The sequence below is a fragment of the Sceloporus undulatus genome, chromosome 6 (assembly GCF_019175285.1).
Source record: "Sceloporus undulatus isolate JIND9_A2432 ecotype Alabama chromosome 6, SceUnd_v1.1, whole genome shotgun sequence".
Lineage (NCBI taxonomy): Eukaryota > Metazoa > Chordata > Lepidosauria > Squamata > Phrynosomatidae > Sceloporus > Sceloporus undulatus.
The window spans coordinates 57,333,637-57,353,842 of NC_056527.1; the positions used below are offsets into that span (position 1 = coordinate 57,333,637).

At 39.1% G+C, this 20,206-nt stretch overlaps 1 protein-coding gene across 3 annotated transcripts in view; it reads right to left on the reverse strand.

The window, feature by feature from the left end:
* Positions 1-3,214: 3,214 nt before the first annotated feature.
* Positions 3,215-20,206, reverse strand: part of LOC121933205 (myosin VIIA and Rab interacting protein) — a 183,247-nt gene continuing 166,255 nt past the window's right edge. For all 3 annotated transcript variants that reach the window (XM_042472614.1, XM_042472615.1, XM_042472616.1), the window contains 6 exons: positions 11,513-11,707; positions 9,129-9,290; positions 7,650-7,754; positions 7,310-7,370; positions 6,207-6,328; positions 3,215-5,618 (listed from right to left, as the gene is read on the reverse strand). In XM_042472614.1, the coding sequence (XP_042328548.1) occupies positions 5,586-5,618; positions 6,207-6,328; positions 7,310-7,370; positions 7,650-7,754; positions 9,129-9,290; positions 11,513-11,707 (678 nt within the window). In that variant the 3' untranslated portion in view covers positions 3,215-5,585. The remainder of the gene's footprint in view (positions 5,619-6,206; positions 6,329-7,309; positions 7,371-7,649; positions 7,755-9,128; positions 9,291-11,512; positions 11,708-20,206) is intronic.

Consider the following 20,206-nt stretch of genomic DNA (forward strand, 5'->3'; position numbering starts at 1 on the left):
AAGTTGCATGTAGTTTATTAGATCATTTGTCTATCAGAAACCTACAATTCAAGGTAAACTAGATTGTAGTGGTCCCACTGTGGTTGCCACTTTTCTTTTTTTACTGGCTCCACTATTGTGCATTTAACTGGAGCTGGAACGGGACTAAATAATCCTATATATCTTTATTCAGAACTACAGTATGCCTAACAGCCAGTGTGCTGTAGTAATCTGAGTGTTGGAGTAGGACACTGGGAGACCAGGGTTTAAATCCCTGCTTAACTTTGGAAACATACAGTACTAGGTAACCTTGGGCAAGTCACATTTTCTGAGCTTCTAAGGCAAGGGCACAAACTCCATCAGAACAATTTTTGCCAAGAAAACCCCATGATAGGTTTGCCTTAGGTTGTCGTAAGTCAGAAATGACATGAATGCACACGAGTCTGAATGGGGCTTACAGCTAGGACAGGATACATAGGATTACAGTTGACTTATTTCAAAGGAGATAATGGTGTGTTCTGGTTCAAAAGCCAGTTGATTATACTCCTATACATGCACCAGTTACAAGCAGGCCAAGCCTGCTTGTCCTTTGCTTTCAGATATGCATAGCAGCATGTCTCTTTTATGATGTGCACTGATAGCAAGAAGACAGATGGCTTTTCCTTTGGGCTTCTCTTACATGCCACAAAAATCAAAATGAAGGCGGGTTACACACCGCCATTTAGTACGTATTCTATATGTACTAGGGTTAGGAAGGGGTGGTGCTTCCGCACCCCCTAACCCTAGTACGTATAGAATACGTACAAGATGGCGGCGCCCTGTTCATACGGGCGCCACCATCTTTACGTATCGGATGCATAGCGTCCAGACGTGTCGCCTATGACGTCGCAAATGGAGCTCCTTTTTTGCTCCGCGCGGGAGCCGCGCAGTGTGACTGCTACGGCTCCTGCATGGTCTGTAACCCGCCGAATTTTTTTTAAAAGTCTTGACATTGACTGGGGAACTATTTTCACATTGAATGTAGATGAACTGATCAAAGGGTTAATATGCTTATCTTTTCCAACTGTTTTGAATCCCAGATCCTGAGATTAATCCATTTTGGTATGTGGGGCGCGGAGTTCGACCTATTGGCCGATTTGGGAAAAGGCAGCTGAAGTTTGGTCAGAACATCCAGAGGCCCGGGAACAGCATCCTGGATCTACTAATAACTGCTTTACAAGAGCAAGAAGCACTGGAAGCAGATGATGATGGCTGGTGACTTTGTTCCTGGCTGCTGTACTTGCTGCAAAATATTTTTCCTTTCTGTTTCAAGTGCCATCATATATCATTCTAAACCCCTCTCCCAGTGATCTACTGGCTTCTGCTTTGCCTAGTTCAGGGGCAGGCAGACATCAGGCTTGTGGGATCTACTTTTTGTTTTTACTAGAAAACTGAGATCAATCCAAAAGTGTTAAGTACAAAATAGTGATTCAGACAAGCAAGCAAGAGTCTTTCTGGAAAGATGTTTAGCCCAGGAATATGTTGACGAGTATCAGAATTAAGCTTCTTTGCTTTTTAAAAACACAAATACCTTCATTCCTTCCTGCATGCACAGATTGTTTTCCAACAGTGTAATTGCTAGAGGGGGGCTTTTTAGTTGTTGCAGTTGTTAGACATTTGGCAGTCAAATATCCTTACTAATCCACAGCTCACCTAGAAATCTACCAGTAGCTGCTGAGCTACCTTCTGCCTAGTGCTAGCCTAGTTTTTCTTGGCTGTCATTGTCTTCATGTGCAAATTACATGCACTTAGACTCAGCATCGCATGGTCCAATTTAAATAGTTAATCCAAATGCAAATTGCAGGCCGCTATCCCCCTCTTTTTTGATATGACATCTTTGTTTCTTAATTATATGGCTACCAATTCAAAGATTCACATACAGTATTCAGTAGCTGTCTGTGCACAAGGAATTGCTGTCAGGTTGCTGGTGATTCATTGTGAGTACCTGCCTGTGGCAGAAATGGAAAAATGAATTCAGTCCCACTTACCTGATTCAGTCCACTATAAGCAAGTGATCAGTGGTATCAGCCCTGACCATAACAGACAATTGGTAGAGAATGTAGTGGCCAATCCAGCATGTGTCACAAATGAAAAGAATGTCAGGTATTGATGTAAGGGGTTTTACTCAGCGCAGTGCTTTTTGCACATGCAAGATACAGTGACATCTAATACTGAATGAAAGATACTATGTATGAGAGAAACTATGGTAGCCTATCCTAAAAGTTATGAATGCTTGAAAAAAGTGATAAAATGTTATAGGTTATATCATACTATGTACTATCTCAATGTGTTGTTATGAGTGCAAACATCAATCAAATGCAATGCATTAAACTATTAAACAGATGTGCAATGTTAACTCTTGAGTGTTTTTAGGTCTGTTATCGAAGACATACAAGACTGGTAGGCCTTCTAAAAGATACAATTAAGGACAACGGACTGGTATGTGGACAGGTCTGGCCTATGGAGCATAATCTAGTAAAACATTTTCTTGTGGAAGCCTAAGTAAAAGGAATGGAGCTATGAAAGAGTGCTACCATTCATGTTAAGGAAGCCTATGCTATAGAACTTCCAAGTAGTTTGTGTCTCATGTTCAAATACCTGTACTGGGAAGTGAGGGCTTCCCACTATGTCAAAATGTCATAGCTGAGGTAGATCTCTTTAATCAACCTTGGATTAGTAGTGAGACTCCTGGAATTTATTACAGGAGCCAATGGAAATGCACAAAGAAGCACACGGTGAAGATCCTGTATTCAGTGCATTGAGTTGAAACCTGTTTGATGCTACTGTTGCTTTATGTCTAGAAATATGTTCCAGTTAATGCAACATGAAACGAATGAAAGGTATGTGTGCATAGTGTACATTATTATTAACAGCAGGCTGTAAAACCCAGTACCTCTCTTCAGCCAAGTATAACTCAATTCAACCCTTTGAATACATTATATTTTCTGTTATCAATCACAGGGCCCCAAAGTAATTTATCCCATAAAGCATTTGTTTTACTTTTATATCATTTTTCTTGACAATAATACCTGGCCAGAATGCAGATAACAACATCAGTGGAAGTGTTAGGTTCCAGCCAGACTAAATCATATTGCCTTCATTTGTTTTGACCATTAAAATATTTTCCATTTATAAAAAAATTGTTCTAAATATAAATATTAATACTAAGGATTGAAATCACTTGATGACAAAATCATTTTTGTGTGCTATAACATATACATTTTATGGTTTTCTTTAAAACTGTAAATTAAATCCTTGCACATTTGGCACAAGTAAAACCTTTGTAAAAATTGAAATGCCACACAGCAGGCAGGGACTTCTTTTCTTTTTTGCATTGCCTACACAGTACACATTTTTCTTAAAGAAGACTGAATAGTTTAACATTTGAACACTGTAGTTGCTTTTCATGCCTCTTATGGAAAACATTCTATTTCAAACTGAGTTTTGTTTTATATCACACCAACAGAACAAAAGCCAAAGAGCTATCTATTAAAAGTGGTCATGTCTTGATTCAATATTACATACACTTAATTAGCTAATAGTATCATTGGACAAATATGTAGACCAGCTGTCATTTTTGACATTTCAGTAACACGCAGACCTGCAGAAACAAGAATCTGGGAATGTATTCTGGACAAGTGCAGAAAGAGTCATGTGAATATGAAGTGACTGATTTACAATTGTATTCAATCCCTAATTTTTAAATAAGCTTTAGATTTAATACTATATGGAATCTGATATGCTGCAGACAAAATTCTGCCATCTGATTAGTCAAGTCCTATAAAAGACAAATAAGAACTTCATGCATGTATATGATGGCATTATCTTCTCTGCAGTAAAAAACAAAACAAAACCCATAACAGTGACTGTAATTTGAGATCAAGCCCTAGAATACATAAAACCAGAGTTAATGATGTTAACATTGCTGCATGTACATACTTCTGATGCTACTGTTGCAATTTTAAGCCTGCTTAACCAGAAGTAAGTTTCATTAAGTTCTGTGGGGCTTGCTCCCTAGGAAGTGTGCTTTGGACTGCAGCCCAAATTCAATTTTAACCACCCCTCCAGTTTTACAGTTAAGGAGTGGTGAAACTGTGAGCTTTTCTAGTCTTTGAATGCATGCTTAAAACATATCTGCATAAGAAATGGGATCTTGCTGTATCAGCTAAAAAAAGAGAAAGAGGGTGTAATCTTGTAAGAGAAAAGGGTGCAGAGTGTGAATGATTTTAATTGACAGTCTGAATCACTTGTTTCAATTTGTACTAGAGGTCCTAGAGAGCAGACATCAAGATATGAAGAAAAGTATTTGGGATCCATTTGTCTAAATGCATAGAGCCAAATTTTAAATATATCCTCTTTCTTTTAATACTTACAAATGTTGATCTCTTACTACGCTAAGCTGCTGCAATTAAAATAATATCTTTGCTGTTTAGACACTTTCCAGTGTGCTTAGTACTTCTGGCTTAATTTAGCTCAGACATTCAACTGACAATCCGCCTCCGCTCCTTGATTTTGGCCCAGTGCCATTTTTGTGTCAGCCAGTCATAGGGAGCAAATGGAAACCCATGCCCAGTGAAGAAAAACCTAATATCAGCCTTCCAATTAAAAAGGGAATCAAAATCTTATCCTCACACAATTGTGCACTTCTGAAAAAACAGCATGATCACTTTTATTTTGCCAAGCTCACTTTTCTATTTTAAGCATTTGCTAGCCATAGATTTGGAAGCGAAGGTGATAAATTAGTTTGAATGCTTCCCTCCTGAGATAAGTCAGGCTGCAGAAAGAATAAAAGGTGAGGATTGATTTGAGTTGAGAATACATCTAGCTCTCCAACTGGCCTTCCTATTTATTTTTTTTTGAGGATGGATGGGGTTTCCAATGTATTTAGGTGAAAGGCTGCTTAACCAAGAAACATAGCTTAGATATGTGCACTTAGGACATTCATCTGCTGCCGAGCACAGTATGCTATGATAAAATGTAAGGAGAAATCCCAAATGGAAAACTGCTTTCCCTCCCAGGTAAGAGCTATTCAAACTTCTCCCTGGCTATGCCTCTCCACAATCGGTTTCTGGGCCACCAGTTACTCCTGGAAATCTTCTTATTGCTCTGGCAACATTTTATAGGACTGTGTGAACAATAACATCCTAACAAATATGGATCACAGGATGGGTGATTTGACTTTTTCTTGATTTCCATATAAGATATTGATCAACATTAATGGATGAATTAAGACTACAAAACATACTGTGTTTCCAAGACAACATACTTTAGTACAATTGACAATATGAGGAAAAGTGCATTTTAAAATGTGGAATCTTGCTTATATGAAGTTCAATGTCCTTCCTAGAGTCTCTTGAAAACTTTAAGGCAGAATTTCCGACAGCAGACCACAATGCTGAAGACTTGAACAGCTTGCTCAGTGAGGTATCCAAACAAAGCCCTATTACTGAGGCATTGTGGGTTCTTGAGGGTCCATTTTTAATTGGATGTATACAATGGCTGTTATATAAAGGCACTCTAGTTTGCAGCCTTAGGCAGTGTGTTATTGGCAGTAAAATTCTGCAATTCTAGTACATTACAGCAGACCCTATAGTTGGTTCCTAAAATGGGAAAGATAAAATTAAAGAATTATTTAAATAAACACATGAAGCAATATAAAGGTTGGAGAACTTCTAAGATATCTACAGACTGAAACAGCAAATCATTTCTGTTTTCCTATTAATCTTCTGAGCTAGAGTGTTCATGTGCTAAATGCACTAAATCGCATATTCATTTTAAGAAAAAGGATTGCCCCAAAGACCTCTTTCTGCACTCAAGCCTTCCTTCCTCCCAAGTATAAGGTAGAATTTTCACTCAGTTCTAAAATGTAAATTTATTTTCAACACTGATTTAGTTTTGAGGTTATAAAAATATAATAAGGTGTGTGAGAGAGAGAAGGGGCGGAGAGAGTGTATACATGCACAAATGGGCCCACACACCAAAAGGTCATTTGAAAGCTGTGCTACAAATATCTGGTGTGTACATTATTGGGTGTGGGTATGTGTGTATGTATGTGTGACAAAGTGGATGTCTCAAGCCTGTTTTCTTTTGGCAGGTTTTATCTTTATATGAATTTTAGAGTCTGATATTTCCATAAAGGAATCTAAAAACCAAATATGTTGAAATCTAAGCCTTGACATAGTTCCTACCTTCAAATCCTTGGCAGTGCTTTTTCTCTCCATTTTTGTTCTTTGTGTCAGAGATCCTTGAAGTATGAAATTCCTGTTAAATGTTTTAACAGGAGTAACTGGAGAAGCATCCACATTTTCACCTGAAAAAGATTTTCCAGCAGCCTTCACAATCATGACTCGTGTTAAGCAGAAAGGGCAAAATGTATAGCTTCTATCCATTGATAACTTATGAGTAGAAAGGGGAGGAGTATGTTTCTTCCTGAAGCATGGTGAGGTGCTCCCACTGTTTCTACAAGTCTGAGGCTAGATTCAAATATCCACTGGCTGGATATTTGTGGCTTTAGTTTTCACATGGAAGCAAGTGAGTGAAAATTGTTTCCAAATTTTGGCAGGCTTTTGTCTATGTCACTTTAAAGCAAGTATCTCATCATCCTCAAGAGCACCAGTGCAAGTTATGCCACTGGGGCTAAAACCAATAACACAAATGGCCCAGCTGTTATATAATCATTCAGAGGAAACTACAATATAATATACAGAGAAGGACAGCTAATGTAAATGTCATCTTGAAAAATAGGAAAACCCAGAAAACCTGGGGAAAAAATGAAATAGTTTTCTCTCTTCATTATATCACCAAAATGTAACATTTGGCATATAAATGAAAAGTGATGAAACCATTTATTTTTTAAAAATGATCAGGATTTCTTCTTCTGAACTAAAAATGGTTTCCGTTGATTTTTATTCACCTACAGTGTAATCCTGACAATTCAAGTTGGAAGTAAATGCCACCAAACTGAACAGTACTTCTAGGAAAATGTGTATTGGGTTGCAGCCTTAAAATGTTTTCTGTTACTTTGCTTTTAATCACTTTTCAAAATATCCAGAACACTGACAACTTTAATAAAGCTCCCACTCTCTGGAACTTCATTATCCCCAATTTGCTTAGATGGTTTACTGCAATCTGACTATAACCTTGTTATTAACTGCTGTCAAGATAACTTTGCAAACTTATGAATGAGAAACCTCCAAGTCACTCTATCATCACCATCCCTGCTCAGGTCTTACAGGCTCAGAGTTTACAGATCAAAATTGAGCACAGTGTATTTCCTCTCAGTAGCCATCACCTTTTACTGGTGGAGCTGGAAGCTTTCGTCTCTGTTGTCTGGATGTGTCTATTGTGTGCATCTATGGGAGAGAAAAAAGTACATATTACTGGGAACACTCATCAGTATTGATAGTACCAGCAACTAGGTAAAGGTAACAACAAGTAGATGTCCATGTAGCTGTCATTCACCACTCAGATCAGCACATATGCCTCATCACCTGATGAGCACTTTGATAGGGATGTGAACTTGCATTTGAGTGGAAATGTGGGTCAGCAGTGGTCTGCATATGGAAGTGTGCTTTGGTACATAGGCCTTCCCTGTTGACCTCTGGAGGTAGCTGCTGGCTGCTTCTTCTCACCTGGTTTGTCTGCTGTTGATCACGTTTTCTTGTCAGGTGAATGCATGGAGCCACATTCAAGCCTGCTATTGTAAGTGCTGAAATTCTGCTTTCGATATCTGAAATCTTTAAAAAAAAATCATACCCTTATGAGAGAGAGAGAAACAGATATTTTTAAATACTGTACAGTGAATTGACATGCATGTCTGTAACTGCAGTTACACCTATTTAAAACCAAAACAAAATAATGCCTTCTATTGAAAATAGTTTCTGACAGTTTCTTCTTCATTCTGAGCATTTTTAATATCACATATAGATGAATTTCAGTTTTCCCTATAAATGTAGATTATGAATACACACCAGTCTTTTTAAATACAAAGAAGGAATACCCAATGATTCTGCATAGTAAGTGGGAACATGTAGCCCCTTTGTTGAAACAGCTTGACCAGGTACTGGCACAATTCAAAGTGCAGGTCATGATCTATAAAGGCCTATATGGCTTAGGTCCAGATTATCTGAAAGACTGTATCTTCCTACACCAGGGCTGGGAAGCTGTGGAAGGGTAGGGGGCACATTAGCTCCCCCAAAACCTTGGAAGGCTTTACCTTTCCACTACACCTGCTCCCATAAAAAGAAAATAATTTTTGTCCCCAAATGTCCTCTGGGATATGGTGTTCAGGGGCCACAAAATGGTCCTGAGGGCCATATATGGCTTATAGGCCATACTGTGCCCATCCCTGCCCGATACAAATCTTCCAGTCTAAAGATCCACAGCAGAAGGCTTTCTCCCAATCTCATGACCATCACAGATTTGTTTGATGAGGACATGGGAGAGATACTTCCCAGTGGCTGCTCTCACCCTCTGAAACTCCCTCCTTGCTCTTTGTTGAGAGGAAAAGACCTTTTTGCTCAAACATTCTTTCAATAACTGCTTTCAGTGAGCCCTTTTATGGATATGTGTGCAACCTTAATTTTAACATTTGTATACTTTTACATGATTTTTATACTGTTTATATAATCTATTAGTATAAAATCATCCAAAAGCGTACGAATGTTAAAATGAAACACACACGCACATCCATAAAAAGGCTCCCTGCAATCTATTCTACAGTCTATTGTAGAGATAATGTGGTGTAATGGTTTGAGCATTTGGACTATGACTCTGGAGACCTGGATTCAATTTCCAGCTTGGCCATGAAACTCACTGCGTAACCTTGGGCAAGTCATATGCTCTCAGCATCGGGGGAAGGCAATGGCAAACCTCTGAACTAATCTTGCCAAGTAAACTCCATGGTAGATTTGCCTTAAGGCAGCCATAAATTGGAAATGACTTGAAGGCACACAACAGCAACATTTAATCTATTGTTTTAATGAGATTTTAGTTGTGTTTAAAATTTTATTGTTCAGCTAATGATTTTTATGAGCTGACTTGGGTCCCACCTGAGGAGAAGGGTATCATATAAATGAATAAATAAATAATAAATAAATTGTTCATCTCACCTGACGTTCTGCATGGTGAACTTGTGCTGCTGCTGTTGCCACTTGGTCCTCCAGGTCTGCCAGCTCAGATTCAGCTGTAATGCTGTTAATTCCACGTGCTGCATCCTCCAGGTCATTTAACTGACCCTCCAAACCATAAACGCTGCCAGCTGTCAGATAAACCTAAACATACCATTATCCAGTGAATTTACTCTTTCTTTGTGCTATCTCTTCTGAACTGTATTTTGTTAGCCAATGGCAGTATTCTGAACTTCTTAATCTTTTTACTATTGTTATCAGTTACTTATGACATGCCTAAAATAATCTAGTTACTACATAAAACCAAGATTTTCAGAGAAGTCCAGTGTACAGACTAACCGTTTAAATTACTGAAACAAAACAATAACAAAAACCAAGAAGAGGAGGAGGAGAAAAGGAAAAGGAAAAAAAAAAGAAAGAAAAGGGAAGAGAAGGGATGGGAAGAGGAGAGGAGAGGAGAGGAGAAGGAAGGACTGGCATAAACGGAAGATCAATCTAAATAAATGAGGTGAAGAAAATGGTTTTCCAGAAAGATGAAAAGAGAAAGACAATTTTAACAGAAAGGAGCAGTGAAGGAAAAAGAAGGTAGGTGAAGGACAGAAGTTGCTAATCAGACTTTACAGGATGGAAGCAATATTTATTTACTTACTTACTTAATGTTCCTGTCTTTCTCCCAAAATGGGAACCAAGGCAAAGAGGAGCAAAGAAACTGATAGCCCCCACACATAAGCTTTCTTGTTTGTAAGGGACCATGATATTTCAGACTGGGGAAAGAGTCAGGGAAAACTATAGATTCCTGGCCAGCATAGGCATAATGTGGTATATTCTGGGAATCATACTCTGAAAAATAACTTTTCCACTTCTGATTCAACGGTGCAAAATTGGGTATGAAAGGTAGAGTGGGAGGTGGGAGACTCAGAGCTGCATTAGTTTGATAGCAATTCAGTTCCTCAGCAACATTCCAGCCTTAAAAAATCCACCCTCAGACACAGATGTTTATCACACTATACTCTTAAAGTGCTACAATTCCACTTTGACTCCTCTAGCTGCCTCCTGTTGCATTCTGGTATTGGCAGTTTTAAGGAGGGGTATTTAGAATACCTGATAGTCTCACAATCAACCTCAAGAGCTCCATGGAGTACAGTTAATGTCTTAAGATGAAATGAGCTGGGGGAAGTAAAGCTGAGGCCCAAAACATGTCTTCCGTTGTTAGATAAATGCTTTATAAAATGTGCTATGCAGTATTTCATTTGTTTTTGAACTAGATATGAAGATGTCCAAAGCTTATTGTACCATTTTGGCATGATAGTTCAGAATTAATTATCATTTAAAATATTAACCATTTTATCAAAATGTTATATAGTGACTGGCCCTTGGCATTTGATGGGACTTAGTTCCTGGACACCCCCCCCCATGGATACCAAAATCCATGGATGCTCAAGTACCATTATATACAATGGCATAGTAAAATGATGTCCCTTCTACTGTATAAAGCTACTCATTTCACAGGTGTTTTTTTTCCAAGCACCACCTCACTTCATTCCTGTAACTACCTGAAATGGCTTGTGCATTAGATAAAGGTCTTCAAAACACCACGTGGGGATGCAGTATAATCTTAAACTGATAATTATTGATAGAGATTGCAGGGAAGAGGAGAATAAGAAAAACAACTGCCCCAGGAAAAAAAAGAAAGAAACCAAGCCTTCTAGTAGTGTGGATGGGGTTATGGGGAACAGGAGCTGGTGATATGTATTTAGGGTGAAGGAAGTGAAGGGAAGAAGGATATGTATAGATTTGTGCTGTTAGACACTAACAATATAAGTTTCTTTGAAGGCACTTCTGTTTGTGTATGCAGTGTTTTCTTGCAAATAGATTTGTTCTGTTTTTTGATCCTTTATTCACCTTACTCTAGTTGTGCAATATACCTTAACAGTTTTCTCCAAAGGCTAGATTTGACTTTTTTCCTACAGTATAAATTTGAATTGCAAAAGAACTTGATCTGCCAGTATTTTTAGCGTACTGTACATAGTTGACTTTCAAGCCTTAATGCTGCCCTTCAAAAGCAAGACTTTCTACAGCTGCGGAGGTTTTGAGGGCTACACTTTCCCACTTTTTCTGAGTTCCACAGCTGCACCCTTTCTGAAAAATGCAAAATTGCTAGATGGCAGTGGCTGAGTTTGGAATAGCATTTAACAGAAGAATTGTACTACCTAGAGACTTCTGGAGATACAAATCTCCAGTTTTTGGCAAAGACCTATTTTTTGGCAATGGGAGCACCAAATGCCTTGGTGAACCACATGTGACCTAGGCAGTGCACATTTCCATCAATGTTTGGTAACATACATACAGTTGTTTGCCACTCTTACATTTTCTTCCAGCGTTGTGAGTTGCTCATCAAGTCTGATAGGGTCTGCACCTAATGGAAATTCCCCTTTTCCTTTGCCATGGGCATCTGCTGTTAAGTCACATGGTCCTGTGGATTCTGCTATGAGCTCCTCTGTTGCATTGATGACTTTTAGGACTTCAGTGGAGATGTTGCAAAGAGATACAGCAGAGTATTTCTGTTTTAAAGGAGCAAACAGTTGCACATTAGAAGAAATCTGCCCATGTCCTAAAGCTATATATATATGCATGCATGAATAGCTTCCCAGGAATTACGAGGCAGCAAATGGACAGTCCCATTCAGTCACATTAGCTACTTGTGGTAGAGAATCCAACACTGCTCTATACAATCTATTTGGGTCTCCTGCTGTTAAGCTTGCCCTCTACATGGTGATTACATCATGCACACTGACTCTGGAGCGTACTAAATACACTACTTTCTGCAGGTTAAAGGAAGGCAATGTGGTTATCTGTTTGCTTGTATAGTTGTCAACAACTGTCATTAAACTTGACAACAGTTGGGAAGACTACACAGGGAGGTAAGTTGCAGAAGAGTGAGACTTATTTTAATGTAAGTACAAATAGTATTGTTTGTTGTTTGTCATATAACACTAAAGGGAGAGTACAGTCCATAATTATCAAGAGATGTCCCAACTGTTATTACATTATGTTTTACAGAATCATAGAGCTGGATCACAAGGTAAGATCATCCTTGTTCATCCCGTCCCAAAAGAAAGCCTTCTTAAGTCATACGCTATGTCAAGATCGTCTTGACATAGCGTATTAAGAATTTTGAAGTTTAAAATCAGCACTTCAAAGGGTGATCAAAAACATATTTATTTATTTTGTACATTTATAACCCACCTTTCTCCCAATAATGGGACTCAAAGCAGCTATCAACATATTTAAAACAACACAAACTCATAACAATACAAAAGCATTTATAAAAATACAGCTAGCACTCCACATTCACAGGTTTCCCTTTCATGGTTTCATTTGCATGTTTGTGCACTAGTTTATGCTGAATTAAGTCAGCAATCTTTGCTCTCTCGTTCTCCTTAACAGCGCCAGCGCCAGGGCCAGCGTCCTGGTTTTATAGACAGAAGCAGCAATAGCATTCCTCCACACCCCTCATTTCTCCTTCCCCCTTTCTACTGCCAGAAGCCTCAGCTTTTATATGGGATGTTCAGGCGCATCCTGGTAAAACTCAGAGTTTGGCTCCTGGGCTGCTGGCAGGGAAGAGGGGAAGGAGAAAGAAGGGATCCGGAGAACTGATCCGGTGGCTGCAACAGCTGCTTCTGTCTATAAAACTGGGAGGCTGGCACTGGGACTATTGGCCAGAGAAGAGGAGGGTTGAGGGGATTGATCTGCTGTCAGTGGTGGTGAATGTTTCAGGTGGGCTGCTAGAGATATTCACATTTTTTCCTATTTCTCTGCGGGGGGGGGGGGGTCCCCTAACCCCCCCCCCCCAAAAGTGGAGGGTCGACTGTATAGATATAAAATTTTAAAAAAATAATTGAACTATAATGTTAAAACATTTAACATTAAAAATATTCCAATTCATTAAAGGACTATATACAAACCTTAGAAACAGCACCACACTGTGTTAAAAGCCTAACCCTAGTCGGTCTTAAAAGCCTGGAGGCACAAAAATATTTCCAATGGAAGAAGAACAAAGGGCCATCCTGGACTCTCTGCAAAGGGAATTTCAGAGCCTGGGAGCATTCACAGGAAGGCTTTCTCCCTTATTCCCACCAAACAAGTCTGAGAAAGTGATGGGACAAAGAGAAACTGCATTCCACCCATCCCCCCAATGATCTTAGAGCTCTAATGGGCTCATAATGGGAGATATAGTCCTTTAAATAACCTGGAACGAAGCCCAGGTTATTTAAAGGACTATTTCTCCCGTTCTGAGGGAGTAGATGGTGAAACCACTTCTGCTGATAAACTGTACTCCTGGTCAAGGCTACCACCTGAGATTCTAGTGTGAAGTCCAAAAGCATTCTAAATAGCACTTCAAATCTTTTGTGGGGGAATCATTGAGTTGGAAGAGACCATAAGGGCCATCTAGTCCAACTCCTACCATGCAGGAACTCACAATCAAAGCACCCCTGACAGATGGCCATTCAGCGTCTGTTTAAAACCCTCCAAAGAAGGAGACTCCACCATTCTCCAGGGGAGTATGTTCCACTGTTGAACAGCTCTTACTGTCAGGAGACATAATCTCATCCAGAAGAGAGGATCTGCTAACTCCCAGATCCATCAGACATTCTGCCATCAATATCTCCATCTTGTCTGGGTTGATCACTAGTTTTTACATTCTAATTAAATTACCTTCCTACCGCCTTTCTGGGACAAGAAATATAAAGAGTACTGATGAAAATTCACCCAAAAGTTCAAAATGCACTCTCCTGATAGATTTGAGTAGAGGTTAAAAAGAGTATTTTTGCAAGATACAGTCTTGCCATCTCATGGGACCAGTTATTTGAAACAGACAAGCAGTCCTAAGCACCACTTTCTGGAATCTATCTGTCCGGTAGGTCCAGAATCATTAAAACCTGACACCTCCAATCCTGCCAGGAAGATACCATGGTTGTGTACTGAAGGGGGGGGGGGACCCCAAAACTGAAAGGACCAAAGATGATCTAAACAGTAGCAAGAGCACTGTGTGGTGAAGGGCAAGATTAAAGTTGTTCAACCCAACAATAATCCCTGTCCGAGATAGCTGTCCTCGCAGTGCCAAAACAGAAGTTTTTCTGCTATTCGCTGATAGTCAACTGAGTAATAATGAAAAATGGGTGGAACTCTTGGGATTCATAACCTGCATGGAGAATGGACAAGAGCTATATATGGCCCACATGATACTTAGAAGAATCTTGGGTAGCAATCAAGTCTCAAAAAGATCTTATCTTGAGACTCTGGCTATCAGATGCTGGTCAGTGGCAAGCCAGATCAATGATCTGACTCAGTGTAAAAGCAGATCTGTAGAAGCACTGTGATTAAAAAGAAGAAAACTTGAGGCATTAGGTTAGAGGCAACGAGGCCTTTGGCATATCAGGCAAGCACAACAGGATAATTAAAACAGCTGGATGCTGCTGCTTTATAGACATCAAAGATGTAGTACTTGTATCATAAAAAGCTTCTGTATCACTGATGATTTCCCTGTTTTGCATTTAGTTCTAAAAGTGCCAATTAGTGTAAAAGAGATCAATAATATTAAAGGAGGAAATCAATGTTGTGATGGAGGGTTTGGAGGTTTGTTGAACAAGGGGCTTCCTTCAATGTTCCCCTTTTTTGTGTCTTATTATTCAGTTAATTAAAAGCCCCCCAAAGCTAATAGAAATATTTTCTTCAAAGTATCCCCGTATTGACAAATGTCTGAGTCTTCAAAGACATGTACCGTAAGCTGCATTTCCCTTGGGTTTTTTAAAGCATGTCTGCTAGTACTTGAGAAGCTGGAAGCCATTTATTAAGTCCTGATCTCACTACAATCCTTGCTAAAGAGAAACACTATTATGAAACATTCAGAGCTCATACATACAACCATGTTGCAAAGGAACAACAGTGGTGATGGTTTTATAAGGACGTTGAATTGTAACTCTGGATGTTCTTGGGGAAAGATTAATACCTCTGGCAGGTCCAACTGATCATCAGAGACATCAGTTAAAAAAAACAACAACAAAGCAGGATCTAAACACACTGACGATTAGAGTCTATGTTATAGGGATCTGATTTAAAAGAACACATGTGGGCCCAAACAGACAGGCCAAAATAAAGTTGCTTTGGGTCACTTTAGAAGTATGCTGTTTAAATGATGCATGCATCCTAAAAGGTTGGTAGCCATGCAAAAGCCACGCTCCAGTCCTAAGGACAGGAGCACACCTTTGGTGCAGCTTCTGGCCTCTTAAGATGCGTGTGTCATTTAAAAAGCATACCTCCAAAGTGACCCGAAGCAGCTTTATTTTGGCCTGCCTGTTTGGGCCCATGTGACATCTCTGACAACTGCATGTTTGGATAAAGGATGCCTTTCCCTTAAAAACAGTTTTACAGGAAATGGATTTTTTTCTACATTAAAGTGTTTTTTTAAACTACAGTTTCCTCTTAGATGATAATACCAACTATTTTAAAAAATGCAACAAGTGTTTATAATGCTGCAAAAATGTGCTGCTCTCTAGAAGATGGACTGCTTGATCCTGAACAAAGATTTTCAGAGACAACTGTATGATCTTATGATTATCCAGGTGATTAGCCTTATCTAATAAAGCTGTTTCATCAAGAACTGAATGAACAGTGGAGATGGGATACAGGACATAAAACAACAAAGAGACAGGAAATGGGCAGGTGAACCATTTCTGCAATTCTGTAACACTGTTAGGAACTACAAAAATATGTTTCTGCATCACAGAATGGCCTGCCTTTAATCCCTGATAGCCAGTCTGTTATTCTGATCAGCCAGAGGATGGAGAATGTGTTTTGAAGCTAACATGACCCTAAATCAGGACAAGGCTCACTTTGTTTCTCTCAGGAATAAGACTGAGATGGATGGAGATGAATTCTTTTATATTCATAAGCATGTGCAGCGAAAGGCCAGACTAGTAGGTGGATGGCAGCAGTGTTTTAAAAAAGCCCCCTTGCCTGTAATTTATTATGTCTGGATCTTCTTACTGCTGAAAGAGAGCTCATCTTTAACTCCTACAGGTGATTTTAAAAGACAGCTGTCAGGTCTGCTCTGTTTCTCTGCCAAGCAGCTAACGGGAAAATAACAGATGGTAATATAATTTATAAGTACAAAGACAGCTAAACATAATCAAACCTCTAGCCAGAACATCTACTTGTTCTACCGGCATTAATTGGACGAAATGCTACTTAATTTTGCTCTGGAAGCCCAAACTGACATCCCTTCAAAACTTCTTTGCAATATATCCAGCTGTCAGAGTTGATACTCTTCATTCTTAAATACCAACTTAGATTAAGCTCATTCTAGGGGTTCATTCCCAGCAGAGCCTTACAATTCTTAATTCATGAACAGCTAGTAGTCCCTCCAATGCTAAAAGGGCTACAAATGAATATAACACCACAGTAAATTGCATTGGTTTAAAACCCTTCATTGCTTTCTTCCTTCACATCAATATCTGCTATCTACAGCAGGCCTTCAGTTGGGGTTAGTTCCAGGATCCTTTGTCAATACCAAAATCTGTTGATTTATAAATCCTATTATATAGAGGGGTGTAGTAAAATGGCATTTCTTATATAAAATGGTGAACAGCAAAGTTTGCTTTTTGAAACCCCCTCTTGGCATTTCTGAGTTGTGGCTGGTTGAATTCATGGATTCAGATCTGAGGATAAGGAGGGCCAACTGTATTCTACTTACTTTCCAGCTGAAAGTGTAATGATTTATGTTCCTGTGATAACTTAGAGGAGTGCTTCTTAACATGGGGTCTATGGACCAGTGCTGTGAGCCACTGGCTATCAGTCCATGGAAAGTAAAAGGCTTGCTTGTATCTAATTTAATTGTGTAAAGGAGCCAGTGCCACTGTCCTCTCCCAACTGAGGCTCCACTGGGAGAGAAAACAAGAGCCTTATATCCCCCTCTTCCGCAGCTTAGCAGATAGTTCATTTCCCCATGTCCTTCAACAGGTTTGCAATTAACAAGTTTGCCACAAGCACATGCATCCCTCCTGTCATGTCTACTGGGCAAGAAGATTCTCCTTGTTGTCTCACCTAGAAGTGCACACTGCAAACTACCACATTCACATATGTAAGATAATGGTGCTCAAGTTTAAAATGGCTGATATGTAAGATAACAGGTTAAATGGCCAGATGCAGTATAGTATTTACATGCACAGGAACCTATGAGCAATGTCTGTAAATGAAAATAGGTAAGAGTCAAAAAGTGTTCCCAATTTGTGCACATTTTTACACTCTGCGCCCCAATTCCCCCCTTTTACTTTTTGGAAGAGTTCAAAAGGGCAAAAAGGACATAGTGACAGAATCCCTGTTGTCAAGATAACTGGTTTGATGCTCTTGACCTTCAGTTAAGATCTAGATGCATTGGAATGTAAGTGGAGAATATGTATTTGGATGTAAATCCAAATTAAAAACAAATGCAAGGTGAATATGGAACATTAACATTCTACAGCATCTAGGATGCTCACTGTCTAGGCACAAGCAAAGCAATACGGCTGCCACATGGTGAGACAATTTAAATAGAGGGCAAACTGCTGGCTTCAATAGCTTGCATTACAGTGGGTCCTTGGTATCTGCTGGAGTTTAGTTCCAGGAACCCTTGTGGACATCAAAATCCATGGATGCTCAAGTCCCATTAAATACAATAGTACAGTTAAATGACATGCCTTATATAAAATGGCAAAATCAAGGTTTGCTTTTGGAATTTTTATATATTTAATGTTTCCAAGCCGTGAATGGTTAAAAAACCTGTGGACATGGAGGACCAATTGTACTATCATCCATTTTAACTCAAGTTGATTTCAGGGGGCAAGTGAAGCTTATGGTTACATTATCTCATTTAACTCAATGGGACTGAAAAAGCTGGTTAGACAGTCCCCTTAAAATTCTGGACACAGCTAATATTAGTAGTATCCTTAGACACTGGATTCAACTGTGATTTATGCAATGTCTTATGTTTCTCTGAGGAAATGTCAAATCAACATTAGCCACACATAATGAGTAAATAAAATCATTTCTTTTCCTAATGGCTCTGGGCCATATTGACCTTTCTTTAAATCACCATGCAAACACTACAGACACCATTCTTAAGGTGCTTCATCACCAACTCGCAGCAGTGTGGTTGTCCGTCAATCAATATATGTGGTCTTCATCTAAGGCTTGGTAACAGGCTGCATGTTGATTCATCAATCTTGAAGCTACACAATTCACTGCAGACTTCTAAGAAAATATTACTATGTTCCCCATGCTATGCCCTCAATTTTCTGTTGTTCTTAACACTCTTCTTATCCTGACAGTAAAATTGGTTTTGCCAGCTAGTTTCTGACATCTTATAAAAGAGTAACAAATGCATGCTCTGAGTGTGGAATCGTGCTCTTGCCAAAATGGCTCCTCAAGGTTTGGAGAAGCACAATAAATCTCAAGGGAAAAACCCCTCAAGTGACAAAAACAGTTCAGTAGTCATGGGCTGATGGAGAGAAATGGAAAATAGAGGTGGTGGTGGGGGGGGGATGGAATAGGATATACTTTAAAAAAACACAGCCTTCTGTCTGGCTAGCTGAGACTTTACAGAAGAACACACTACACTGCAACAATTTGTTTCAAATCCCATTTAGGGTTTATCCAGACAGGAATGAAGTGCCTGGAAGTATTGAGAATGTCCACATCTTTTAGCTTTGATTTTACATGCATATTCATGGCTTTGCATCCCAACTCTTTCTGGAAATATCCCAGGTTTCCCTTCCTACCCCTCTCCCCTTTGTTCTTCCTTCTCCCCCTCCCACTGATCACATATTACATCTAGACTCAGGCAATGTTTCAGACACTGACTTTAACAATTTCCACTGAGAACTTTTTAATTACTATTCAGGAGATTCCAGCTCCATTTGCACTGCAGAAATAATCCACCACTTTTACTGTCAGAGAACTCTGGTACGGCAACAAGCTACAATTCCCAGAATTCCATAGCACTGAGCCATGGCAGTTAAAGTGGTGTCAACCTTGATTATTTCTGTAGTGCAGATATAGCAATAGTCAAAGTGTTAAAGTGCTTTAGCAATATGATGTTAGTTAAGCATTAGTATAACTGTTTGTTTTTATTGCCAGCATTCCTCTTTCCTTTGATCGATCTCTGTTGAATCTATATTCCTAGGAAAAATCACTATGTTTCTTGGCAGTGGCAATCTTAGCTAGCTCCACGATAACATAAATACACTGCCATGGAGAGGTACATTTCAATTTGGGAAATTCTGGTTTAATTTAAACTGACCTGGAGAGTGGGAATAAAAAGTCCTATAAGAGCTGAAATTTGCCTGGGAATACTTCAGAATGGGGAAAATGTCATACAGCTCTCCAAATACACACCCACATCTTGGAAAGAAAAGGAACAAAACCAGGGACTTTCTGTTTTCCCCACATTCTGAATTCTGAATGGACCCTTACATACACTAGTGGGGATACAGATACGTATTTATGAAATAACAATTATGGTGGACCCTTGATATCCACTGAGGTTTGGTCTTAGGACCCCCCATGGATGCTCAAGTCCCATCAAATATAATGGCATAACAAAATGGTGTCCCTTATATAAAATGCCAAAATCAAGGTTTGTTTTTAGGAATTTATATGTTTTAAAAATATTTTTAAACCATGGATGCTTGAATTTATGGATAAAAAACTGTGGATACCAAGGGCTGACTATATTCTACTTCTCAGAAATGTAATGATAGAAAAATACCTCATTTTTACCCCACTTTCCCCACAAACCTAAGTTCAAGACACCTTAAACCAATACAATACTGTACTAAGAATAAAATTAAAATGCAACGCAAATACAAAGTAGGCACAAACAAGTATGTGTGAATAAAACAGAAAGCAGAAATTAATTCAGTTAATTAACTGTTGTTGACTTTAATGGGCCTTATTTACATCTTAATTTTGCTAGATGGTACTCATATAAGTCTAGGAGAAGAAGCACAGATCAGTAGCTGAGT